The sequence below is a fragment of the Biomphalaria glabrata genome, chromosome 7 (genome assembly GCF_947242115.1).
Source record: "Biomphalaria glabrata chromosome 7, xgBioGlab47.1, whole genome shotgun sequence".
In the NCBI taxonomy this organism is placed as follows: domain Eukaryota; kingdom Metazoa; phylum Mollusca; class Gastropoda; family Planorbidae; genus Biomphalaria; species Biomphalaria glabrata.
Genome location: NC_074717.1, coordinates 11859383 through 11887349, shown reverse-complemented (window position 1 = coordinate 11887349; position 27967 = coordinate 11859383). Strand labels below are relative to the sequence as shown.

The 27967-nt window shown below is 37.5% G+C and overlaps 1 protein-coding gene across 5 annotated transcripts in view; it reads left to right on the top strand.

The window, feature by feature from the left end:
• The window catches only part of LOC106050605 (carbohydrate sulfotransferase 15-like), a 33056-nt gene extending 5849 nt beyond the window's left edge, over positions 1-27207 (top strand). For 3 of the 5 annotated variants that reach the window (XM_056035715.1, XM_056035719.1, XM_056035718.1), the window contains exons 2-10: positions 6829-6875; positions 8662-8822; positions 11816-11877; positions 16154-16373; positions 19908-20021; positions 20190-20352; positions 21647-21800; positions 25694-25841; positions 26703-27207. In XM_056035715.1, the coding sequence (XP_055891690.1) occupies positions 6856-6875; positions 8662-8822; positions 11816-11877; positions 16154-16373; positions 19908-20021; positions 20190-20352; positions 21647-21800; positions 25694-25841; positions 26703-26890 (1230 nt within the window). In that variant the 5' untranslated portion in view covers positions 6829-6855 and the 3' untranslated portion in view covers positions 26891-27207. Of the gene's footprint in view, positions 1-6239; positions 6876-8661; positions 8823-11815; positions 11878-16153; positions 16374-19907; positions 20022-20189; positions 20353-21646; positions 21801-25693; positions 25842-26702 lie in introns of those variants that run through there. The other 2 variants (XM_056035717.1, XM_056035716.1) reach the window with 2 other exon arrangements.
• Positions 27208-27967: the final 760 nt, after the last annotated feature.

Sequence of the window (27967 nt, the reverse complement as noted above, 5' to 3'; positions counted from 1 at the left end):
TATAAGTCCACTGTCTAGCTAGACGATTCCTTCCCATTGGTCTTGGGGCTCGACACCGGGGCCTAAAAGGAACTGCGGCTTGATTTGTTACTGAATAAAAAAAATACTGAACAAAAGAATTAACATTTGGATCCGAAGTAATTACGTTTTATTGTTCTTCAAATCGAAAAAGAATCTGTTTGTACAAAGCTTCTATCAACTCACTCTGTCTGACCGTCTGGTACAACTTTTGTACACGTTATGTCTCCCACTTCCCAGTCTCGGATCAAGTTGAAACTTTTCACAATTATTCATTGTCATATACAATACACGAATCAATAAAAAAATATTAACCAATTAATTAGTGGTAATAAATTAATCATTTATTTTTTATATAGAAAATGAGATAAATCTTGCAGTATAGAGAGTAACCGTGCAGTAGTTGTGCGTTTCTTTCCCTTTGTTAATAAAAAATGTATTTGTTAAATTTTGCTTGTTATATTTCTGAATCAGCTCAAAGAATGCAGTACAACTGAGGGGGGAAAAACGGAATCAACAAAAGGGATACTCAGGGATAAGGATATTTAGTTGCTATTGAGACTAATTCGTTGATGATTCATAAGACAAAGGTATACCTAGGGATAAGGATATTTAGATGCTATTGAGACTAATTCGTTGATGATTCATAAGACAAAGGTATACCTAGGGATAAGGATATTTAGATGCTATTGAGACTAATTCGTTGATGATTCATAAGACAAAGGTATACCTAGGGATAAGGATATTTAGATGCTATTGAGACTAATTCGTTGATGATTCATAAGACAAAGGTATACCTAGGGATAAGGATATTAGATACTATTGAGACTAATTCGTTGATGATTCATAAGACAAAGGTATACCTAGGGATAAGGATATTTAGATGCTATTGAGACTGATGCGTTGATGATTCATAAGACAAAGGTATACCTAGGGATAAGGATATTTAGATGCTATTGAGACTGATGCGTTGATGATTCATAAGAAAAAAGGGATACCTAGGGATAAGGATAGTTGCAATTGAGACTGATGCGTTGATGATACATAAGACAATAAAAACAATCAGTGGTCATTGGGCCTTGTGTACGCCTTTGTCTTTAAGTTCACAGATTTCATGTTTCTGAGGTGCCGCCACTGTCACACGCTGATCTTTTGTGCTAATTGTCAGGTACCGCCCCTGCTTCAGCGAGTCTCAAGTGTGCCTCTATTTGAACAGGTCTTAGAAACAAAAATCACCTCCATTAAAACATAGATCTATGTTTCCTGGATTGAATTACTATAGAACAATTTATTATTATTATTCTACCCAGCTTTTTGCTGCTGAGCCGTGAGCTCTTTTGTAGACTGTGCCAAGGAAAAAATAGTGTGCTGTTCTCTTCAGTTGTGCAGCACTGCCGTACAGGGTGTTGGTTATGTTGGGCTGCAGTGTTAGTAGGGTCTGCCTAAGGTGGATTGGAAAGGGGCTTTAAAGAGGATGTGGTTCTTAAGAGTGATGATATATCAATACCAGATTCTCACCTCTTGATTATACGGCACTGTCACAGAGCCGGATATAAATAAGTCGAGACTCTGTGAAGTTGTATTCTTGAGGGCCTCTTCACTATTTTTGAAGACTTACATGAAAATGATCTGAATACTATAGTCAGGCTTTGCCTGTACAGCGTTTATTCGGCCCTGCACTGTCCACACTTCTAGCACTTTCTTTTCTATCGTCCTTTATGTTTTTCGCAGAGGGCGTGAACTGGTTCACACCACAGTGTGATCTGCTGTCAATGGTGAGCACTTGGTGCATGATGATATTCCTGAGCAGAGTTACAATAATTTCATAAGAGAAAAACAAATTAGTCCGGTTTAAATATCGTATTAGAGTGAAATCGCCCAACACAAGACATAAACACTGATGAAAAACACAGTTCGATGCACATCGTTTGTCGATCATCTATGTCACTCTATGTCACTGCGAAAAACAAATTTATATTAGTTCAAGTGTACTTTAAATATGGGAAAATTAAAGTTGAAGTTGGAAAGTCCAAAGATTGGATGCATGTAAAACTTTGATAGAATCATTAAATAAAAGATTGTAAACTTTAATTCGGATTTTGTTGACCTCAATTGGACGTAGCTCAACACGTGTTCAAAGTGTTTAGTCATTGGACCTCATTCACCAAAACGAACTGTCACGTGATAATATTGATAAACCGACGGAAAATAAAATGTCACATGATAACCATTGATTTAAATTAGATCACAATTTGTGTAGAAGAGATAGGGAAACACTTGGCTTTATGTTGTTTATTTACGATTGGTGAAAGAGGTTCATTGACTACTTCGTTTCGTCTCTCTTCTTTCTCACTCTCTCTTTCTATCACTCTCACTTTTCTCTCTCTCTCTCTCTCTCTCTCTCTCACAGTCTCACTATATCTCGCTTAGTTTGTCTCCATTTCTGTCTCTTTGCCTCATTCTATCTTTCTCTCCTCTCTCTCTCTCTGTCTTTATCTCTGTCTCCGTTATTTTATTTCTACCTTTCTATCTTTATCTCTACTGCTGGTCTGTAACCTTGGCCGGCCACCAGTCTAGGAGATGGAGGATCCGAAATAAGAGTTACGACTACCTGTTGCCGTCTCAGACTTCTGTGCTGCTGTGAACGACATTTAAGTGTAAAGAGTGGCGTTGGCCTGCGCCAACCAATCATCACGTGAAAAATACTGAGTGGAGGAAATGTTTTACTGCACTCCTCCTTAATCTTCGGACAAAGTAAAGCTTTATATATCTTATCTTCTTACCTTATATAATACAGACGTTACTTCAAAAGTGAAGATGATTACGTCCTACGCGTCATGCATCTAGTCATGCATGTCAACCAATGACTTAAATTCTGCCAAGTCACTGGTTTTCCTGGCTGGCTCAGGCAACCCATTGCATGCTCTAATAGCGCTAAGGAACAAGGAGCACTTGTACAGATTTGTCCTAGCATATAGAACGAGGAATGTGCCTTTATTTTTGTGTCTTTCTGATTATTTTATTAAATTTTGTTTTTGTATTTTGAAGATTATGGTTCACTGTATTATGTATAATTGCTACTTTAGTTTTGAGTCTTTTCTCCTGAAGGCTTACTAAATTTAGTGATTTTACTAAAGGTGTTACTCGAGTCAAATGTGAATATTCATTTGTTATGAATCTCACTGCTCTATTTTGTGTCTGTTTCAGTTTCTTAATTTTTCCTTGAGTTGAGTGGTCCCAAACAGAGGATGAATATTCCATAAATAACCTAACCAAGGTTAAATAGCATTTTATGTTTATGTTCTTATTTGATTTATAGAAATTTCTTTTAATAAACCCTAATGCTTTGTTTGATTTTTGATACTTTCATCGATATGGGGATTCCATGACAATTTTTCCATTTATTATAACGCCTAGATATTTTGCAATAATTGGTCATTTGTGAAGCTAGCTAGGTCTATTGGAACTTCGAATGTCCAAGTTATCTAAAGATTCGTCATTTGTGAAGCTAGCGAGGTCTATTGGAACTTCGAATGTCCAAGTTATCTAAACAGAGTCTCCAAGTCATTTTAAGAAAACTTTTTTTTAGCAACAAACAGTGTGAACGCGCCTTAAGAAATATTGCAGCAACTGAAACAAGAAGCGAGTCCTCGTTTTATTCCAAACGCAGCAGTGTTGGACCGTCACGACCACAGCGGAAACCAGGTATTCAGAGCCAGTCATGCGTCTCGCGCAGGGGTCGGCAACCTTTTGAGTCGAAAGAGCTAAAAAAATTACAAAATTTTAAATTTTTAAAGAGCCACAAAGTTTTTCTTGCAACAATAAATAGTAATCGCACATTTTTTAAATGAAAAAACAAGATTATTATATACAGGTAGTGTTTTTTTCACAACAAATCAGATTATATATATATATATATATATATATATATATATATATATATATATATATCATTTTTACATAATTATTTTTTTATTTCGGTAACAACTAAAACAGTTAAACATTTGCTTACAACACTAACTAGAACTCCAATAACAAACAATTGAGTTTACAAATTCAATGGGAGCGTTGGCTTTGCATGGTTTTAGAAAGTTTGGATACATTTGGCTCATAACTTGTTCTTTTTAGTTTAAACGACTCAAGATTTTCAATTGTTAGTTGGCTTCTTACTTTGCTTTTAATTATATTCATGGAAAAAAAAAACGCTTTCTCTCACAAATATGTCGATCCGAAGATAGTCAGCACTCCAGATGCCAACTTCTTCCCTCACTGTAGCAATCTGGAAGAGTATTCCATGCGCCGAATCAACTTGCGGCATTTCTTTTAAAGCTGTCCATTTTTTGTTGCGTTACATACATTTCTGGAATTCCAACTCTTTCAACTCTGTAAATTTTCCACCCCATAAAGCTTTATTTTCTAGATCGACCAATTGCATTTCTAGAGATCCAGTATAATTCTATATGGATACTTTTATATATTTTTACTATTTATGTAAAGAAGATATAATAGGAATGCTAGAAATGTTTTGTTGGTTTAGAACTGCTCAAATCTATCAAGAAATTCATCATTGGTTTTATAAATGTGCTGAAGTAATTCGTGTCAAAAGTTGCTCTGATTTTATCGCGATACTGCTTTGGACATTTAAAATGAAGTGACTTACCGCTCTGAATAAATTCTGCAAAAAGAATTATTTTTTTCTTCAAAACAAACCAACTATTCTACCAAAACATAGGATGGGTTTCCCTTTCCTTGCAGTTTTAGATTCAGCTCATTTAATTTCTCTGTTATATCAACCATAAAATGAAATGTTTGCAAATATTTGTCGTGCTCTAATACAGGGAGATGAATGCCTTTATCACTTAGGAATGTATTTATTTCATTCAAGCACAAAGCAAAACGTTTCAACCTTTAGAAAGCCATCGCACTTTATTGGTAAGAAGTAGCTCGGAATACTGAGTCTCCATTTCGTTTAACAATTCTTTAAACTGGCGATTGTAGAGTGCTTTTGACAAGATGCTTTTAACAATCTTGATTACCAAATTCATTACCGCAACTTTTTCGATCCGAATCGTTTTGGGCACAAAGAGCTTCTCGGCTGTATTATTCAGTAAAACGTAAGAATTTCTTGGTTTATTTTGCTTCGAAAAATCGTTGTTGCCCTTTTATTGTTCTTGTCATATTTCTGGCTCATTCAATTGCTGTTGAAACGATTTTTATTTAAATCGATCTTATAGTTTTCAATGTATTATTGCACGGCATGCACTATATCTTTCCCTCAAGTTTGTCCCGAGAGAGTTTGCAATCCAAGAAGTTCTTCCTTTGGACCTTGGGAAGACATATACCTAACAAAATGGGCAACTTGTGCCGCGTCCTTATGTAGCAAGATTTGCAAGTGATAGTACTAAAGAAAGTTGAATATCTTACAACTGTAAATATGTTACTTTTGAAGACATTTTAAATATTCTACCTTGCAGTGTTTTCGTAGATAGTGGCAAATCTTTGATTTTTTATCAAGATTTCTGGTTTGTTTTTGAAATCACGAAACAGTTCTTCATTTGCACGTAGGAAGCAATCTTTGACATACTCACCATTTGTAAATGGTTTGCCTTTTTGTGCAATTTCGAGTGGTACCGCAAAGCCTGCCAGATTAGCATTACTTGTAGATTGCTTCTAAGTTTGAGAAGATTATTGCTTCTAACTCATTTACTGAAACAACAAACTTTACGTCACAGCCAAAGCACGTGGCGAAGTCGCCAATTCATCTAGCCTCGAAAGCGACTTGAAAGCTACATAGAAACATCCGACGATGGCGTCATTAGAGAGCTTCTGACGGACTGACAACAGATTCAGAACTATTTAAAAAATGTTTTGATAAAATAAATAATATTTGCGAATGGAACTAAAGAGACGCAGCTTCACACCCAAAGAGACGCATGTGGCTCGCGAGACGCAGGTTGCCGACCCCGAGTCTAGCGTAGTGCTGTCTATTCAGAAACGAATTGTGGTGCCAGATTATTGTTATAACAAGAGAGTTAGAGAGAGAGAGAGAGAGAGAGAGAGAGAGAGCATAACTGACCGAGGAGAAAGAAATAGAACTTCTATCACATGACGTGTCTTTTAGATCAGAACTAACACAATGAGGGAGGAAAAAGTCCTATATCTACCTCCCTTTGCCTCAAAGCAACGCTTAGATTTTTTTTTCAATATTATCGTCCGAAATTTTCATTGGTTAAGCTTGTCAGTCACTTGATTGAATGAAGATGGCGGGTGATCTGTGTTACTACCATGTCTGACCCGCATCTCGCATTACTTTTGTGGATTTATAAATTGTGTGAATTTTGTTCTAGAACACGTATTTTGTACTTGCGCATAGTGATATATTTAGAGGGTTACAGTCACTTTCATATCAGTTCTTTGTCACTGATAACTGAGAAACATTTGTGGTTGATAAACATTTAGGCGAAATGGTTTTTTGGTTTGCAATATATTTCGATGAATTTCTTTTTATTCCAGTGTTGAATTCGTGACCTGGGCAATAAGTAAGATAACTTTTGACGTTTGATATTGTGCGAAATTTAGGCCTACTATTTCATTAGTAGACGTTTTACTAACCATTCAATATAATGAGATTAAATTCATGGTCGGGGCTTACAAAGTCTCTCTTCCTGTGTTGTCTACTTCACGTCCCCTCGGAATGGAAGGTCATGGAGGAGCACTGCTGACTGTTTCCCGTGTCCGTGATAACAAATAGTTAAAGTGTTGGATTAAGTTCCCCCAACAAGTTTTGATCGTGTTTTGTTTCTCTCGCAGATCTTGACAATGCTCCAAACATAAACTATGCCAGTCTTGTCTAAAAAGTAAGTTGTTTTTTTTTTTATAGCGCTCTATTCAGAAAACTTGTTTATACGTTAGTGTAAGAATATTTAGCCTCAATCATTGTTTAGAAAATATTGTTTTCTTGTAGTGTGTATCTTTGTATGTATGTCTGTTAATTTGTCATTGTGTGTGCATGTGTGTGTGATTTGTAATTATATATGACCATAAAAAGCTCAAAAAACGAATTACAAAATTACTTTGCATATTGGCGACATCTTGCAATTAAAGTTTGTTCTTTCATCATCATATGTCCTTGACCTTCGGCGTTGGGATGCTGGGACAGTTTGTGAAACCAAATCCTTACACGTTTCCCGGTCAGCAGCTGTTCCTATCAGGACACCAAGAGAAAGGCTGGTCCATTCGTTGACCTTGTCCAGCCAGCTTTTCTTTGGACGTCCCTTTCTTTGGGCTCCTTCCTCTGTACCTTGAAGAATGACTTTTGACAGTGAGTCGTGTCGTACAATAGGACCGAACCAGATCAACATTAGTATCTTCGCAATATTGAGGAACTCCTCCTTTTTGCCAGCCTTGTAAAAGTACAAACTGTGTGTTTCCCCCTGGTATCTGATACTTTACCTCTTGTATTGATCCTCCATCTTTTGTTATGTTTGATCCTAGGTATTTCAATGAGTCAACTTCTAATGTTTGGCCATTCAACATCTCGTATTATCACCACCACAAACAAGTATTTTGCTTTTTTTTCAGCGTTGATTTCCATGCTAACTGCTCTATCTGCAGCAACCAGTTTTGAAGTAAGATTTTGTACCTGGTCTGCCTTTTCTCCAATGAAGTCTATATCGTCTGCGAACCTGAGATTGAAAATAGGCCGCGCCGTTTGTGGTCAAACTAGGAGTAAAACCTACTAGAGTTTCTATCATACTATGCTCCAGAAATAAGTTAAAATGAACTGAAAAAAGAATGCATTCTTGCAGTAATCCTATGGATGTACTAAAACCTGTTTGCAATTTCCTTTACTAATGCACAAAAGTTGGGTTGCAATTAAAGCAATCTAAATTCGGTTGTCTCCGAGTTTAGTTTGTCAGCTTAGCGCTTTACCACTCTGCCACCATGACATTCCACTTTGTACTATAAGATTCCTCTAAGAATGTGGCTATGTTCAACCTGCAGCTTAAACATCAGAAACTCTTATCTATAATGCTGGTACTAAGTTAATCCTTTTAGACTCCCACTGGAGCATTGGGCCGCAACACTTTTAGTCAAACTGAATTTCCATTTGTTTTTGACCAATAAAATAATCTTATCTTACTTCACCGTGGCATTCTGTTCTGAGCGAGTCCATTCAATTAGGTCCATGTCCATCTTTTAGTCTCTTAAGCCTTTCTCTTTCTCTGTGGGTTCCAGTCCAGAGTCTGTTTTGCAATATTTTCCTTTGTTTTTCCCTTTGTATGTTCCATCCAGTCCATTGGCGTCTTTTGATTTCTTTCTTTATTGTGTTTTTAACGTTATTCCCATCCATTCTTAGACCATCTTGCACCTATTAGAATTCGCAAGCATTTGTTGGTGAATGCCTGAAGCATTGATACATAAAAGCACTGATTTCAAATTTGTGTTATGTATGTAGAGGGGTGGTGGGGTGAGATTCTTTAATTCTTTATGTACTGTTTCCTGTTCTCAAACTGTCAATGGGTTTCTGGGCATTTTAGGCGCAATACATCAATAGAAAAAAACAACTCTTTCATTAGACTAATGTGTGACAAGAAACCTAGGGCCGAACCAATAAATGTGTTGACCTTCTTGTTTGAACAGACCAGTCCAACAGATACTTACAGTACTAGTCAGCATCGCTCTGTTGGTGATTACCTGGAACAATGTTGTTGTCTTAAATAGTTTGAAATCTTTACCTGACAAGTTCGCTGTTGTGGAGGACAATGAAAAGTCCACTGTAGTCGTCGACACTGGTCATGAGGGTAAGTAATAAGCAGCTTATAAAGTGCGGATTGTTTTCATGTGTTGGGGGGAGGTGGTTAAGGAAAGATCACCGACTCTCGTAAATGACAATGCGGCCTTAGCAGTGGGGCCCTGGGCGAATGTCATATGCGGGGCCCTGAACCGTAAGTGTAGACTAAGTATATATTGTACGTTACGCTAATGAGATCGTCCGCATGAAGGCATTATTTTTGTTACAAAAAATACTATATTACGTAAGTACTCAACTATTGGTCTTTTAACTACATCAACTCAAAGTGTTCGCCACGTTATGGATCTGATACGTCCATAAAACTCTAAGTAAAAGACATCTGCTCTTTGTAGCTAACATCAAGCGTGCAGTCAAGGATGACGGGAAAAAAATGCCATCAGGTCAATAAGCTCGTTTGGAATCCTATATCAGAGGTTCATGTCGTTAGTCTCGGAGTTCTTATTTCGTCGAAGATGTTCTTGCATGGTTGGGTTTCAATTTGTCAAGCATCTCATCAAGGCCTAAAAACAGACCATTGTTCGGCGCATTAAGTTTCTCTGTTCCCCCAAGAAATAAGCTGTTTATTTTTTGCCGAGGTACTGAACTATCGCTAGATTTCTTGCTTTGCAGTTCTTTTTTTTTCTAATGTGTTCTAGCCCCAAGTTATTGCGCTAGCACTGGACAGTCTCAGAGCTTAACCCAACAAAGCTGACACATAGCTGACACATAGCTGACACATAGCTGACACATAGCTGACACATAGCTGACACATAGCTGACACATAGCTGACACATAGCTGACACATAGCTGACACATAGCTGACACAAAGCTGACACATAGCTGACACAAAGCTGACACACATATTGTAAATATTGATGGCTGCCAAGATGTTCCAGTTGCAGCAGCTTTCGTTTGCCAATTCGCCTCCAGTAGCTATCTTGCCAAACAACTTTAAAGGAAAAGAAAATACTGTCATTAGTCTTTGGTAAAAGTACAAAGTGTATGATAGGAGTTACCATGGTTCATTGACGTTCGCAGATCCGACTTTCTAATAAAAAAAATACATCCGCGTTTGTTTGTTTTTTTTTTCAACTGAATCACGGGTTTTCTCACCGCAACCCGAAGTATATGTACAGTAACTTATTGGGGGTAAAATAAATACATCATGGTCAGACTTTCTGGATGCTTATTGGTCGAAATAACTGTATAGCTCATCAAATAATAATATGCGAGCTAGATCACAGTACCAAACAAGGAACCAACAATTTAACAACAATTTGACAACAATTTAACAACAAATTGACCATTTTATTTGTTTCGATAAAAAGCACAAGTGCTACAAAGACAGTAAAAATTACGAATGATAATCGTCCTTGTCCCTTTTTTCTATGGCGGACTAAAGTAACAGTATATTTTACTGTATTATATTTACAGCACGGTATGACTCTATATTTACGAAATAAACGATTTTGATTGGTTGCTTCCGGCTAGAAGTGTTTTTTTTTATGCCAAGGTGAACTGTTAACAGTGATAGGTGCTAAGAATCGACAGGCCATTAGAAGCTTTACTGAAACTGAACGGTGTATCGAAAACAAAATGTCGTGTTAAGAGCTTATATCATATATCATATAGATGCCAGGAAAGGCTGCAAAGTATTGAGCAACAAGTCCTAGTTTATGAGAAATGGTCGGGTTTTCAAACCTGAAAGTGACAAGGGAATCTCCTATCGCGTGGGGCCCCCCTCTGGCGCGGGGCCTGGGACGGTTGCCCCACTTGCCACACCCTAAGGCCGCTACTGAATCCACTTAGCATACCATACAGAGATATGCAGCAATAACATCAGTATTTTGTTTTCTTTAGAGCTTCTTCCTTTTTCTTTAGTATGCTACGAAAAGCAACGATCCTAACGGTAGAAGCTGGAAAGAAGCTCGCGGAACCTAACGGTAAAAGCTGGAAAGAAGCTCGCGGAGTCTGAAAGCCACTTGGGCACCTTACCTGGCATCCCCCGAAATGGACTATAACAAGAAAATAACACGCAATTATAGCACAGTACAAGGCGGGGTATTGTCGGATAATTGTCCCCTTGGTTCGGGTTCAGGTCACATTTCGACTCACGGTGCCCCCGTCACTCATATTGAGTTTGATGATATGAACGATGAATAATTCATAAACTGCCTTGGAATTTTTTTTAAACAGAGAGAACTATAAAAGTAACCAATTGTTTGGGCAATAAATTGTGTAGGCAAGTGAATGGAGGGATAAATGAAGCATGCACGCTTATTAAACAAGAAAAACAATCAAAATTCAAAGAATCCTCCATTACAACTATATCTAGAAGTTATTTCCTTTATTCCAAATCAAACGTAATAATTAATTACCATAATTACTTGAATAATTGGTATTTTTTTTATTCATTCGTGTTTTGTTAGGTGCAATTAATAATTGTTTATTGAATGTATGTGGGAGAAATATCGTCAACTGTTTAAGGGGACTAAACCCTAATAATTTAGCCATATCTGCGAATACTGAAGGATTAATCGCCCTTGTTGGTAAGGCTTCATGTCTTGTCTACGACAATGAATAACAGTACAAAGTTTCCATTTGATCTGAGAATGGGTGTAGGAGAAATAACGTGTACACACTTTATACCAGACAGACAGACAAACAGAGTATGTTAATATAAGCTTTGTAACAAGATAGTAAACTCCTTACCAATAGATTACATACTAAAGCTTATACTACTAAGATACTCACAATACAGTATCAAGTGAATGTCAAGGAAAAGTCAATGGGAAGGTCAAGAGTACGTTGGAACGAGAGCAAGGCTGCCAGAAAAAAACAACTCTTACGCTTCGTTTTTATTTTCTTTGCATGTAGCAGCAGATCGCCTCTATAATAGCGGAAGGGTGAAGTAAGATGACCTAACTTTAAGGCACAATCGAGTTAGTTTCAATACTTCAATATGCTTATAATGACAAGAGATACATTGTGGTTTCATTTCAGAGATTCCATGCATTGATCTCAAGGCCGTGCAGTATAACAGAGTGGAAGATATCTACTGCACTGTAAGTTTGGAACAAACATTTAGTCAGTAGAATGCTAATGTATCTGTCCAGTAAATAACGTAGATACACTAGCAAGTACGTATACTAAGACACACATACACATATGTTGTTGTTTTTTACGAAACTCACGCGCAGATAAATCTACATCATGCAAGAGGACGTTGTGGGTTGTGAAACGCACCAGTGTCAGAGTTAGGAGGGCTCGCGTCCTTAGGCTATTAGTTACTATTACATACTTTGGACTATATTTAGACATCTCTAAAGTCTATATCTTCGTTTCTCTGTTGTATTCCCATTGGTTCTATACTTCCAAATATAAGTATAGATCAAGTAAAGAGTATTTAAAATGTTTTTATTTAATGTAATAATTAAATGAAGTGTTATATCATCCTGCTAGTACAAGTCTGACACTTCATTTTGTTTTAGCAAGATCATTTGAACAAGTGCGACTCAAGACGTTCTTTGCAGAAAACGTAATTACATCAAAGTCGCGATAGATTTTCATGTCTGTACTTTGACATTTTTCTCGAGTATCGTACTATCGTCACACTATCGACGTGGCGACGAGCTATTGGTCTCCATTGTCCACACGTTGTGACGTTGCAGGTCAGTGTTCAGGCCTTCTATAAACGAATGGTCTTGACCTAACTTGTTCGAGCCCTGGTCTGAAGGTATTGTGCTTGACCTCTGTCGGTGTAGAGCTGTGGTACACAACCCTGTTTTAAAGGTATTGTGCTTGACCACTGTCGATGTAGAGCTGTGGTACACAACCCTGTTTTAAAGGTATTGTGCTTGACCACTGTCGATGTAGAGATGTGGTACACAACCCTGGTCTGAAGGTATTGTGCTTGACCACTGTCGATGTAGAGCTGTGGTACACAACCCTGTTTTAAAGGTATTGTGCTTGACCACTGTCGATGTAGAGCTGTGGTACACAACCCTGTTTTAAAGGTATTGTGCTTGACCACTGTCGATGTAGAGCTGTGGTACACAACCCTGTTTTAAAGGTATTGTGCTTGACCACTGTCGATGTAGAGATGTGGTACACAACCCTGGTCTGAAGGTATTGTGCTTGACCACTGCCGGTGTAGAGCTGTGGTACACAACCCTAGTCTGAAGGTATTGTGCTTGACCACTGCCAGTGTAGAGCTGTGGTACACAACCCTAGTCTGAAGGTATTGTGCTTGACCACTGTCGGTGTAGAACTGTGGTACACAACCCTGGTCTGAAGGTATTGTGCTTGACCACTGTCGGTGTAGATATGTGGTACACAACCCTAGTCTGAAGGTATTGTGCTTGACCACTGCCAGTGTAGAGCTGTGGTACACAACCCTAGTCTGAAGGTATTGTGCTTGACCACTGTCGGTGTAGAGCTGTGGTACACAACCCTGGTCTGAAGGTATTGTGCTTGACCACTGCCGGTGTAGAGCTGTGGTACACAACCCTAGTCTGAAGGTATTGTGCTTGACCACTGCCGGTGTAGAGCTGTGGTACACAACCCTAGTCTGAAGGTATTGTGCTTGATCACTGTCGGTGTAGAGCTGTGGTACACAACCCTAGTCTGAAGGTATTGTGCTTGACCACTGCCAGTGTAGAGCTGTGGTACACAACCCTAGTCTGAAGGTATTGTGCTTGATCACTGTTGGTGTAGATCTGTGGTACACAACCCTGTTTGACCTAACTTGTTCGAGCCCTGGTCTGAAGGTATTGTGCTTGACCTCTGTCGGTGTAGAGCTGTGTTACACAACCCTGGTCTGAAGGTATTGTGCTTGACCACTGTCGGTGTAGAGCTGTGGTACACAACCCTGGTCTGAAGGTATTGTGCTTGACCACTGTCGGTGTAGAGATGTGGTACACAACCCTGGTCTGAAGCTATTGTGCTTGACCACTGCCAGTGTAGAGCTGTGGTACACAACCCTGGTCTGAAGGTATTGTGCTTGACCACTGTCGGTGTAGAGCTGTGGTACGCAACCCTGGTCTGAAGGTATTGTGCTTGACCACTGTCGGTGTAGAGCTGTGGTACACAACCCTGGTCTGAAGGTATTGTGCTTGACCACTGTCGGTGTAGAGATGTGGTACACAACCCTGGTCTGAAGGTATTGTGCTTGACCACTGTCGGTGTAGAGATGTGGTACACAACCCTGGTCTGAAGGTATTGTGCTTGACCACTTCCGGTGTAGAGCTGTGGTACGCAACCCTGGTCTGAAGGTATTGTGCTTGACCACTGTCGGTGTAGAGCTGTGGTACGCAACCCTGGTCTGAAGGTATTGTGCTTGACCACTGTCGGTGTAGAGCTGTGGTACACAACCCTGGTCTGAAGGTATTGTGCTTGACCACTGTCGGTGTAGAGCTGTGGTACACAACCCTGGTCTGAAGGTATTGTGCTTGACCACTGTCGGTGTAGAGCTGTGGTACACAACCCTGGTCTGAAGGTATTGTGCTTGACCACTGTCGGTGTAGATCTGTGGTACGCAACCCTGGTCTGAAGGTATTGTGCTTGACCTCTGTCGGTGTAGAGCTGTGGTACACAACCCTAGTCTGAAGGTATTGTGCTTGACCACTGTCGGTGTAGATCTGTGGTACACAACCCTGGTCTGAAGGTATTGTGCTTGACCACTGTCGGTGTAGATCTGTGGTACACAACCCTGGTCTGAAGGTATTGTGCTTGACCACTGTCGGTGTAGATCTGTGGTACACAACCCTGGTCTGAAGGTATTGTGCTTGACCACTGTCGGTGTAGAGCTGTGGTACACAAACCTGTTTGACCGAATGAGGATAGAGAGAATTTCCAACCAGGATCTAATGGAATCTTCTGCGGCTTAATTATGTTCTGTGGACTGAAAGTTTCGTGGGGACAATTAGCACTGCGTCGCGGTCCATAGTTTGTACAACACTGATGTAGAAAAATGTTTGAAAATCTTTTTGAAAACTTGATGCTGTGTGTCAAGTATCTAATGATTCCAGTTCAACAATAGTTGTTTGTACAAGTGTCTTCAATTGATACACTTAGTGTTGTGTCAAGTAATGTAATTAATCTTGTTCACCCAATAGTTGTTTGTATAACTGCTTTCTATTTGAACATTTAGTGTTTTGTGTTAAGTAATGTATTACTCCTGTTGAACTATATTTTTGTGTATCAATACTAGACTTAAAAGAGTTAATGGTGTCTTCAGCCCATTCAACACTTCACCCATCCTTTTTTTTTTTTTCAAAGATTTGCAGACGTCAACAAAACAAAAGTTCTATTCGAACAATAAATTGGTCTATGTCATGGTTTACTTACACTGTTTATATGCCTCTGTTTATTTCGTTGGATAGGCCAACAGACGTGTTTAACACCAACATGCACACTTTCTATTCCTAACAGCTGCACCACCGCAGACATACATTTTAAGTAGTAGCCTATTTCTAATCAAGTTAGTCTTTATCTGCACCACATTGGAATAGTGGGAACTTATGCGGAACATCAATTGATTCCTTTGGATTCATTGGGTCCACTGACTCATTAGGGCCACAAAGACATTTCATACACTGTATCATTTGGTCCACTGATTCATTAGGTCCACAAGGTCATTTCATACACTGTATCATTTGGTCCACTGATTCATTAGGGCCACAAAGACATTTCATACACTGTGTCATTTGGTCCACTAACTCATTATATCCATTAATTCATTTGGTCCAAGAACTCATTTGGTACACTGATTTATTTTGTTTATTGATTTATTTGGTCCACTGATTCATTAGTTCCGTTGACTTATTTGATCCACTGATTAATTGGTCTTCTGATTTGTTTCCTTGTTTCATGTGGTCTATTTATTAATTTGCTCCACTGTCTCAAATGATTCATTTAATCCACTGTATCATTATTATTGATTCATTTTGTTCACTGATTCTTTTATTCATTTGGTCCACTGGTTCATTGGTCCACTGATTTATCTGATTCATTGATTCATTTGGTTCACTAATTAATTTATTCGTATAATAAGGCTTGTCTTCGAGAATGCAGTATTTCCAGTATTTATTCGTATACTGATTTATTTACTCCAATGATTCATTTCAACCACTGGTTAATGCTAATACAATCTCATTTAGTTCTCTGATTTCTTTGGTCCATCAAATCATTTTGTCCTCAAATTCATTCAGTCCATTGATTGATTTAGTGAATCATTTATGTAATCCACTATTTCATTTAGTGGTCCGTCAATTAAGAGAATTTATTACATTTCTGTACTAGGTTGTATTTTTTCCATATTTTGTTCTCTTGCTATTTTAGGTTCTCCCAAAGTTTCTCCCAAACCTCAAAAATCCATGTTTTTACATACTTCATCAATTTGGTATGAAAACTCTCCGCTGTCTGCCATATTTCTACATCATTGGCATGGACAAAAGTGGCTCCACAGACCTCTACTCGAGACTGACCCAGCATTTCCTGGTCTACGAAAACTTGGGAGACTTAGGGAAAGAGGCACAGTTTTGGTCCTGGAATCGCTATGGTGAGTAGAAACAGACGATGTGTGGAGCTTTTTAATCTATGCCCATAGAACTCTCGCCCTTTGTTGTAACAAAAAAATTGTGAGGATACGAGCATAAAACTTTATCAGAATCAGAGAAGCAGAGCGCTTAGAGAAGGAGAGAAGCAGAGAAGCAGAGCGTCTGGAAAGAGATAAAGTTAGAGAAGCTGAAAGGGTCAGAGAAAAGGAAAAAGAAGAGGCAGAACGTGTAGAGGGGGGGGGAGAAATAGAGAAGCCGAACCTAGGTTATTTCTGTTATGATATGTAGTTAAGATATCGATTTCTGTATGAACCGATTGTATCATTTTCAGTATGTACTGATTGAACTGATATTGACTTCAAGTCCCTGAATAAATAAAACAACGGAAGAATCTCGATCACTTTAATAAGTCTTCAAAATGACTTCAACAAATCCTTTGAATGACTTAGATAAATCTTCAAAATGACTTCAACAAATCTTCAAAATGACTTCAACAAATCCTCTCAATGACTTCAACAAATCTTCTAAATGACTTCATTGTTTTGATAAGCAGGGACGAGAAAAAAAAAAGTTCATGTCCCCCAATGTCCCCCGTCTTTTATATTTAAACACAGAAACACAATAGCACAAAAAAACGAGTTTAAATGAGCAGATAAGAGGATCACGAAGTCTTCCTGGCGTAAACAAAAAACACTTTTTTTTTTCGAGCCTTCTGTTTCAGTTGAATGTTTCATTGGCCAGATGTTGCAACTCGAGCCCAGACACCTTTTACGTGAATACACACTGTCACCCTTTTTTTTACTTCGTTCAATATTGTATTTAATCTCACACTCACATAACACATGCATGCACGCGCGCACATTAGTGTGGCAAAGAAATATCGCTAACCGTTATTGATTGTAACTAGAGTTTTATGTACGTTATATGACATGAAACGAGAAGCCGTACACATCTTAATATAAGCTTCATGATTTGTATAGAATTTACTCTTTTTTTTTTAATTTAACAATTTTATTGGTTTTGACACAAACCACAACTACTACGAAAGGTCAAGTTACAAATAATAACAATCTATAAATAATCAACATACTCACAATGATAAGTATGTATATAGTTGTCTTTTCTTGAGTGGGGGAGGGGGGGGGGGGAGAGTGATAGGAAATCATTAAATGTTAGTTCAATTTTATCACTGAACTAAAAAAAAAAACATTATAGAGATCATGAACTCTTTAAAATGATTGTTTTTTTTTTTCAAGTAATAGTTCTTGCCAGAGGAGTAGCTAGCGATGTGCACGTGGTGCGGGCGTGAGAGGTTTCAACCTAAAGAAATGCTTTCTCAGTGTCGTGTACATTTTTCTTTACAAAAATGAACAAAGACAAAGTACTGTATTTGAAATGTAAACTGAAAACTTTATAATCGTGCTACTTTGTTCATGTCCTATGTTCTTTCCTAAATTAAATGTAAGCTCTAGACCAGATTAAATCAATTTTACTAGATTTGTTGACATCTCTGAAGGCATGTACACGCCCACTTTCTTCTGGGGCACATGATACAAGTTGTTCAGGGCACTGTTTTTCTAGATTATTTAAACATAGATCTAAAAATACTACACTTAGGCATAAGGCTTACAAAAAAAAATAATTATTTAATTTTTAAAAATCTAGATTTACATCAATATTTTATTCACTATTATAATTAATGACTAACTTATGCTTAGTATGAAGTCATTAGTGATGGAAATTCTTATAATAATTATAATAATTTATATAGATCTAGCGCTGTGATATCCGGTATTTAATGAAAGGAGATTTATATTTTAAATAATGGGTCATGATATATTCATATACAATTCGCGTTTTTTGAGAATGTACTTGTAAGTGCCTCTCTAACGGTAACCGTTCTGCATTCTCTTCTTTTAATGGAATGGGTTGCCTGAGTCAGCAAGGAAATCGATGACTTACTATATTTTAAGTCACAGATCGACATGCATGACTAGATTGACACATTAAATGCGTAGCATGTAACTCTCTTATTGTTTTGAAGAAACGTCTGTAATCTATAAGTAATAGCAAAAAGTTTCAAACTCATTAAGGCTTCTATTGTATTGTTTAAAGTTTTCAGACTGCTTCCATGTATAAATAAAATGCATTATGTAATCCTACGCAAGCAGACATCCGGTATTCGATGCGTTATCAAACTTTATATATTTTGAAGAGAATTAGACTTACACCTTACACCTATAATAGGACACATGGGCGTAGCCGGGAGGGGGGGGGTTCAAACCATCATTTGCTTCAGACCTCATTGTCTGAAAGGGAAACTTTACTTATTGCCCCAGTGCAGCCAACTTAAGCAAACTACAGTCACCAAATTTCATGAGGGTAGCCAAAAGGTTTCTTTATTTGGTTACCCTTCCGGCCCTCCCCCTCAAATGCAGACGCTAAAGCAACCATAGTTACCATTTTTTACTAGTCGCTGGACTCCATTAATTAAGTGCAGTGAATAGCAGATTTAGTTTTTGAATTTTTTAGCGGAAGAGTAGCAAGCCAATTGCACTGTAGACACCTCAGAATATGCATTTTTAAAGCTTAAAATAACGGAAATAATGCTCGGATCCGGGGTTTTGTCCCGGACCACGCTGGATTAGCTCACAGCGCTCCCCAGACTCCCTAGCTGTTCTTGGCGGTGTGTGCCGTCTTTCCACTAATTAAGGAAAGAGAGTATTCTAGGGTAGAAAAAACGTTTGAAAGAATGAAAGGTCAGAATGTAATGAAGATTAATTACATACACACACACACTCATACATATTGCAGGAGGAGGGGAATACCCCCTCCGAAAAATTCCTGGATACGCCCATGATATGACATGCCATTTGTGGACCGGTTTTTCTGGTAATGCCCGGGCCGATTTTGATACCCAGTCCGCCCCTGCCAATCCCGTAGTCTGTTGGACCGTTGGGGCGCCAAGCAAGACTCATCGACCGTCTTTCTCCATTCCTCCCTCTCTTTTGCCTTGTTTAGAACCTCTATCAATGGCAGGCCCATCCATTCTTTTATGTTGTCCTCCCATCGCTTTCTCTGTCTGCCTCTTCTTCTTTTTCCTGGTAATTTTTAACAGTACTTTGCTGGGATGGCTTATGAGGCTGATGGTGTGATAGTTTTGACAGAGTTATAAATTGCCTTATATATATATATGCGTTATATGGATGCGCCCAGATGAGTCACTGGCTTTGGTTACGTCTTGAGATGGGGCAGGATCTGGAGTGACTGATCAAGCCTATTCTGGAGCGGCAGAGTTTGCCACAGTTCGTGCATGTATATGCATCTGTCCTAGGGATAGCTAACAGGGCAGCTTTCTTTTTCTTTCTCTTGGCTGACGCAGCTTCGTTTTTTGTTGTTGTTTTTTTGCATTCGGTAAAGTTCTTACCAGCACGTACAGTCTGTCTCCATGCCGTTCGGTCTTGGGCTATCTCTTCCCACATACTTCCAACTATCGGGTTAGATTTTTTGACTAATCCCGTTTTCTCTACACGCAGGTATCAGCCATAAACAGAAAGGTCTCAGGAAGTATACTCTGGAGGCTTACATGGAAATGTTTGTCAAACTTGCCAGGATCATTTACATTCAAAATATTACCAACGCCATATCAGGTAAAGACTCTAAGTAGGCTTAGTAAAGACTCTAAGTAGGCTTAGTAAGGACTCTAAGTAGGCCTACCTTTCTTGGCGTGTCAAAAGTAATAACAGAACAGTTTGTAAAAAAAACAAAAACCAAGTGACAATCCAACTAAGATTAGAAGTGCATCTTGTTTCCTTTAGGTGACGCCTCTCCGATGGACATCTATGACTTCAGAAGCTGGACGATGATTCCCCAGAACGCAGGTCTACAAGAGCCGAGAATCTTAACTCCTCACTTAATGAAACATGTCTACCACAATGTCCCTCCAAAGTTTATCATTATCATCCGAGAGCCTATTGAGAGGTAAAATGTTGTATTAAAACATGAAAGAACATTGTTACTGTGGAAGCCAAATTTTGTAATCTCTGTATTTGACAGGCCAATATTATGGGCCGCCTCAAGCGTTGTGGTCGACTGCATTCGAAAACTTAAAAAAAATACCGCCCCTTATTTTTCTCCTGGAGTAAAAGAAATGTTACCTTTTATTTTAAAGTTTCTTATTATTTGTATGATGTCAATAGGAATACAATTTGTTATATTGGCACAGTGGACTCTTAATAGTCCGACATTGACGGCACCGTAGCATTACTGAAAACGTCGGATTACCAAGGATTTGCTGTACTTTACAGAATCTAATCTTTAAGGCAAGGGCATTCTAATTATGATGTAATAAAATGTTCTCTCAGACTTTCAATGTTAAAATATAAACCTATAAACAACAGACGAGAAAGAAAGAGTTTCCTCCAATCGGAGGTAGTAGCTGGAGTTGTTTTTTTTCTTTCTTTTCTTTCGTCTTCAAACTCTTTTCACAAAATATTTTTATTTTCTGCTTATTTTTCCCGAAGAGATCATGCTTTATGCTTATGTTTGCTCATTTCTCTTGACATCATACCAGACTTAACAAAACTTAGCACTAACAAATACGCAGGTAAACAGTCGAATAGTAACAGAAGAAAAAGCATGAGCCTCAGCTCTGGAAGAAAAGCGTGCCTTACGTAAAATGGCCAGCTCCTCTAATACCAAAGCGAAAGTTACCTTATATAGTAATACTTTGTCGCAAATAGACAAATCTGTTGTGGACAGTAGGAGCAATGAAAGATTTACTCCCCCCCCCATTATCATAACATAAGTTTCTAAGAAAGCCTGGCTGCATGGTCGTATGGTATCCGCTTTAAATTGTCCTCTCGATAGCCCCAAGTTCAAACACCGCCCGTTGTTATCCCCCCCCCCCCCCCTATCCTGCAGGAGCCTTAGGTGTAATTGGTAAACGATTAAGATAAATATTTTCTAGTTCTCTAACCAAATTTAAACTCATTTCTTTTTATACTTTGAAAAATTATAGCAAACTAGCATTTGTAACAGTCTAGCCAACGACCTGGTAATTCTTTTCCCAGCGAAATACATCAACTGTCACATTTCTAGGAAAATCGTTAGAGCCGTTTTTGATAACCGTTTGCACCCTTTGACCAGAAGGTTTTGCCGTCTCCAAATGTGCGACCTAGAAAGAGGCATTGTAAAATAAAACACAATAGTTTTCGTTGTTACTTGTTTCCTTTCTGACCATTCATTGATTGATGTGTAACTCTTTCATCCACAGACTTTATTCAGATTATGTTTTCCTAGAGTACGGAAATAATACTTTAGACTTTCACCATCACGTTGTGCAGGCCATCAGAATGATGGAGGACTGTTTGCTCAAGCATTCCAAAAGGTTTTGTTTTTTCGATGACCAATTATACCAACAACTTCCAGTAAGCAATTACTCAATGACAATTCTCTTATCTTATCTTATAAACTACAGACGTTACTTCAAAAGAGAAGATAATTACGTCCTATGCAAATCTATCTGTCAGTTTAGTCATGCATGTTAACCAGTGGCTTAAACTTTGCTAAGTCGTTGGTTTTCCTGGCTGATTCAGGCAACCCATTTCATGCTCTAACAGCACAAGGGAAGAAGGCGCACTTTTATGAATTTGTCCTAGCATATGAAATAAGAAATGTGCCTTTATCTTTGTGTCTTTCTGAGTATTTTATTAGGTATCGTCTTTTGTATTTGTAAATTATGGTTCAGTGTTTTATGTATTATTTGAATTGTAATTTTCAGTCTTCTGTCCTGAAGTGTCTCTAATTTAGTGATGGATTTTTACTAATAGTGCAACTCTAATCCAATGTGAATATTCGTTTGATATACATCTTACAGCTCTATCTATTCTAGTTTCTTTATGTTTTCCTGAGTTGTTGGGTCCCAAATAGAGGACATGTTCTAAAATTGGCCCTAATCAAAGGTTAAATAGCATAGTAGTTTTATCTTCTTGTTTGATTTATACAAAATTCTTTTAAAAAAAACCAATGATTTGTGTGATCTCTTAATAATTTCGTCAATATGGGGATTCCATGACAAAGTTTGAGTTTTCTTTTTTTAGCGGCCTCCGAAAGGGGAAAAGACACTACTAGTTTTGTGTGGCCTGTCTGTCCGTCTGTCGTCCGTCCGTCCCGTTTAGATCTCAGAAACTAGAAGAAAAAATAAACATCGGACATCATGATATTTTAGATCATTCAAAGTTCTGATGCAACGGCTAATTTTTTCTTTTCCGAAAGTAAAACATCTAATTTTAAAAATTATAAATGCAAGCTGATTTTTCAAAAAATTACACCACTTTTCAATGAAAATCTTCAGGGAAGGTAACTTTTATTATTGGACTTCTTAATTAATAACTCAAGCTTCATTCATAGATTCGCGCATTGGTACAAAAAAATTGCATCTAAGGTTACAATAGTAAAAGTGCCAATGGTTCATTATAAAATATATTTTCCATTTATTAACTAATTCATTGAATAGAATACTTATTCAAATGTTTTGTTTTGTTTTTAAAACAAATTTTGATACGAACTTCGTTTTAGTTAGGCCTATAAGTTTCAAAAAATAACAAACTACCTTTATAGCGCACAATTTTGACATATCTTCATTATAGGGGCCTACACTTGACAGTCTAAATAAGAATAAATAGAGCCCGGATCTATAAATGTATAATAATGTATTGATAATTTGAACACAATTTTAATTATTAAGGCAATAACTTATCTTCTGACTTTATTATTATGCCTCGGAATACAAAATAAACACTAGCAGGTGTATTTTGATGAACTGGTTTCTTTTGAAGATCCTTGAAAAAATGAACACCTGTTCAAGAAATAGGTTGTCAAAATAAATAATTGTGATCTTTCTAGCTGTCTGTTGGTGTGTTTGTGCAATGAATCCAAATGATATGAAGGAATAAAACCGATTGATGGAAAATATTCACTGTTGAGAAAAAGCCGGACATTTTTACACTCTAGGCCAATGCCTGCCGGACGGAGGACACGACCCCAAAAAGGAGGACATGGCCTCCTTTTGCCGGACGTCTGGTGGCCCTAAATATACAATTTCTTAAATGTAAAAAAAAGTTGCGTTAAATGTTGGTGTAGATCTAGATAAATTCATACCAACGGCTGGCTGGTCGACTGGTTTGCGCTTCAGAATGTTTTGAGTTCGAACCCTGACAGACGTCATCCCATGCTGTCCTGCAGGAGTATATGACGTAATGCTGTTCCTCTCTGAACACTACACACTCAGTTTGTTGAACGCTTTTCTGTATTGTTTTGTTGGACACGCAACACGCCTGGTCGCTGGAGCAATCAACATGACCCGTATCCTTTACATCAATGAAAACAATAACCTGCTTTGAGTCTCATGGCCAACTTGATTTATTACACTGAACTCTTGGAATGTTTTGACGGATGTTTACATACACAGTTCAATATTGCCGGCAGATGATTTCTGCATAAACAATCTCAATCATATTTTTATCGTATGGAGGAAAATAGCGAGTGTGTGTGTGTGAGTGAGAGAGAGAGAGAGGGAGGCTCATATTCACACATACTTGGAGAAAATATTGTGAACTAATAGAACATGGCTTCTATCGTAGTTTAAATTTCTTAAATGCTTGCAAATCTCAGGGCTCGCAAAGACCTTCCTTAGGGGAACAGTACCAGGAAAAAGAAGAAGAGGCAGACAAAGAAAGCGATGGGAAGACTACATCAGAGAGTGGACAGACCTATCACTGAAAGAAATTCTACTTAAGGAAAAAGACAAAGGAAGACAGTAGTGAGATCCTGTTTGTTTCTCCAACGGTTCAACAGACTTCGGGATAAGTGATAGGTGAAATTTAGAAAATGGAGAAAGAGAGCTGCCAAATAACCAAGGATGGTAGTATACTAGAATTGATTTCACTTGTGTTTTAGTGTCAATAAATTATTACTTATTATTGCATGCTTAAAAAAAGGGAGGCGACTGTGTTCGGCAAGCTCACCAACAGTTCCCGCCCCTTTTTATTTTTTTATGTTAGACACAATCTGTTATGTAAATCAATAGAAAAATCAACCAATTAGTTAACCAATTACTCGTCGTTAATTAATTTGGTTTTTATATAGAAAATGCTCTAGCCTTAGGGGGGAGATAAGCCCTGGGTGTCATGTAACTTATAAGGCCTAAGTGTGACACGTTCAATGTTTGGGGTCACAAACCTTCTTTCTGACTGTTTCGTTGCTTGCGTAACAATATTCTTTACTGAGGATATTCACCTTCTTCTTTTATTATCTTATCTTTTAAAATACAGACGTTACTACGAAAAAAAAATGATTACGGTAATACGGAATTTTTAGGTCAATCTAGGCATGTATGTGAAGTCATTGGTTGTCTTAGCTGATTCAGGCAACCCATTCCATACTCTCCTAGCACTAGGGAAGAAGGACTGTTTGAACAAATATTTTCTAGGATTTGGAATAAGAAGAGCCTTTATCTTTGTGGCTTTCTGGGTATTTTATTAGGCTTTTTCTTTTATGTGTCTTGTATGTTATTCTACTTTTTTGTGCGTTTTAATATAAGCATTTTTACAAAGCTTGTATCAACTCACTCAGTCTGTCTGGTCAAAAGTTTGTACACGTTATTTCTCCAACACCGCAATCTCGGATCAAGTTGAAATTTCGCACAATTATTTCTAGTACCCTGACAAAACAAGAATCATTTTTTTTTTAATTTACCAATTAGTGAATTAACTACTGGTTATTATTTTTTGGTATCGAACAAGGGAAAGAAATCATACTTGACAGATGTGGTGGTATAAGTTGAATTGGTCCCCTTGAAGAGACTTGAGTCCTGAGTTCGAATTCAAGCTGCACAATATTTTTATACATTTGAAAAAGAGATCACGGTAATATTGACGCAGATAGCCCCTTCTGTCCCATCCCCTCCCTGTTACCAACTGATCCAGACAAGTGATAGGATTATAGCGCATTTAGAAACCAAAAAGCATGAAATTGCGCTAAACAATGAAATTGGTTAAAACATGTATTTATAATCGCACAGATTTATTATTGTTAGTTTAGATCTTTATATTACAAATCTAATTATATGACTGATCCAAACTAATTGATACAATTACACTTAATATACGCTTTGTTGTTTGTTTGTTGTTTGTTTGTTGTTTGTTTGTTTGTTGTTGTTGTTTTTCGTTTTGTTTGTTTGTCAAGTATTTTTAATGTTTTTCTTGTTTTTGATTTCTTTTACTATATTTTATTTTGTACTCTAAACTCTCAAACTTCCCAGGTGAGAATTCATGTCAGCTGTTACTCTGAGTTCTTAAAAGTCTGGCTGCAAGTTTTCCCTAGAAGTGCTTTCCATATTTTCAGGACCAGGGAATATACCAATGAGATGGAGACTACGCTCAGGGGTATATTTACATTTCTACAGCTACGTAAGTTCTGCTTTCAAGTCTTTCTTCTTTTGGTTTTTTGAATTGGCCACATACAAGGAAGGTTTTTAGCCACGCTTAAAGAAATCGGTCATTTTTGTTTTGTTGTTGTTGTTTTTACCTATCTATCTGTCAGTCTGTCTGTCAGTCTGTAACGTTTAGATCTCTAAAGCTCAAAGTGAAATAAATTGACCATAGCTTGGGCCGAACACTGCCGCATTCATGTAGACTAGTCTTGGTCATATAGCAAAACAAAGCTTCAGAAGAAGTGGTCAACGAAATTTGCATGAAATAGTCATGATCACGGAAGGTAAAGATTAATTCAAGCGATGCAGAGGAAGGTCAGCATATCGGCTTCGATTGGAAAGATACAGGTTTATGGTCGTCTTCAATTAGCAATAACGAACGTGTCGAAAAATTATCGATTGATTTCGATATAGGTACAGATATGTTTTTAATAAATTGCGTGATTTTGAGCAAGTAATTATGAGAAATCTTTTATTCTATGGCATAACCAGCCAGTATCGAGACACCTAGAGCAGCCATCTGAGTGGTTACGCTAATATTATTAGGAACATTTTGGATTTCTGAGAAATCAATCGTTATTACCCCCTTCGACTGATATCACAAAATATCACAATCACAAATATATGTTTTCCTGGTTTGTTTTTTTAAATTAGTACAGATCTATCTCAGTAGGTGAGGTAAATGGTTGACTCCAAAAGGCCTACTTTTTTGTATCAAATGTTTGTAGTTAGGATGGATATTTTACTTTAACAGATTTTGTGTTTATGCAATATAATTCTTTAGTGTTATTATTATTCAGTAACCAAATATCGGACATTCCAAGTTATTTTGTTACAGCTCAAGTCACTCAACCGGAAATGAAAAACATTCTCAGACAAAAGCGTCTTCATGTTACAGCCAAAAAAACAGGCACCATACTGCCAGAGACTAGAACTCTCCTGCGATCATTCTACTCTGGGTGTAATGAAGAACTGGCTAGTATATTGAAAGATGAAAGATATCTTTGGCTTGATCATTATTCTTGATAGTAAGCCTTATATATGTTCCTGTACATCCGCTGTAAAATGTTAGAAGTTCTGTTTATATTACGATATGTTTTTTTTTTTAAATAATGTATAAATGTACATTGATATTGTGATGTTTCTAGATGAACTTTAATAGTGTGCTAATTATAAATAAATGAACTATGCTAGTCGCCTGTTATGGAACATGTAAAATGTTAGAAGTTCTGTTTATATTACGATATGGTTTTGTTTTAATAATGTATAAATGTACATTGATATTGTGATGTTTCTAGATGAACTTTAATACTGTGCTAATTATAAATAAATGAACTATGCTAGTCGCCTGTTATTTAATTGAATTTTAACAGTATGATTAGTAGGCCTACTGGTGAGACAATCGGCATTCTCAGATTAACTTATAAAACGATCTTGCATTTACTTTTTGACAAAGGTGGGCTATAAGATGGTACACCAGTCGAAGTGGTCGGTTCACACATGGAGAAGTAGCCTAGCTACATACACCTATAGGCTACATTTTCTCGCTAAACAATTTTCGCTTACGCCAACTCCAACGCAGTGACTTTTTTTTTTTTTGACTTTTTTGTAATAAAATCTATATTATAAGCGCAAAGGGCCCTGAATGATTCAATGACATATCACTAATTATTCCGTGTACCGTGAACGAAAAAAATACAAAAAATATAATCAGTTATTATTTACTGTATTCATTGGACAACTAAGCACATTTTACGATCGAAACCGCAGCGATCAATTTTACCAAAATCGATTCTTAATTCGCAATTGAGACCCAATATGTTTATTACGCCGACATATCAAAAAGGAGATTAAATGTTCGTCCGTTTTTAAGCACTTTTTAAACTTTTTGCGTACATTTTTCCTTGGCGCGAAATTTTTAATTCTTATTGTATAAAATAATCTCTTTTTTTTTTTTATGAAGCCGACATTGACAGAATACATGTTTTTGTATGTCCAAATGTCTACAAATGAAATGGAGGTAGAACTCTTTTGTGTGCTGAAGAGGGAGGTAAAAAAAAAAAGAGAATAGAATTCTTGGGTGGGAGGGGGGGGCGTTACGAT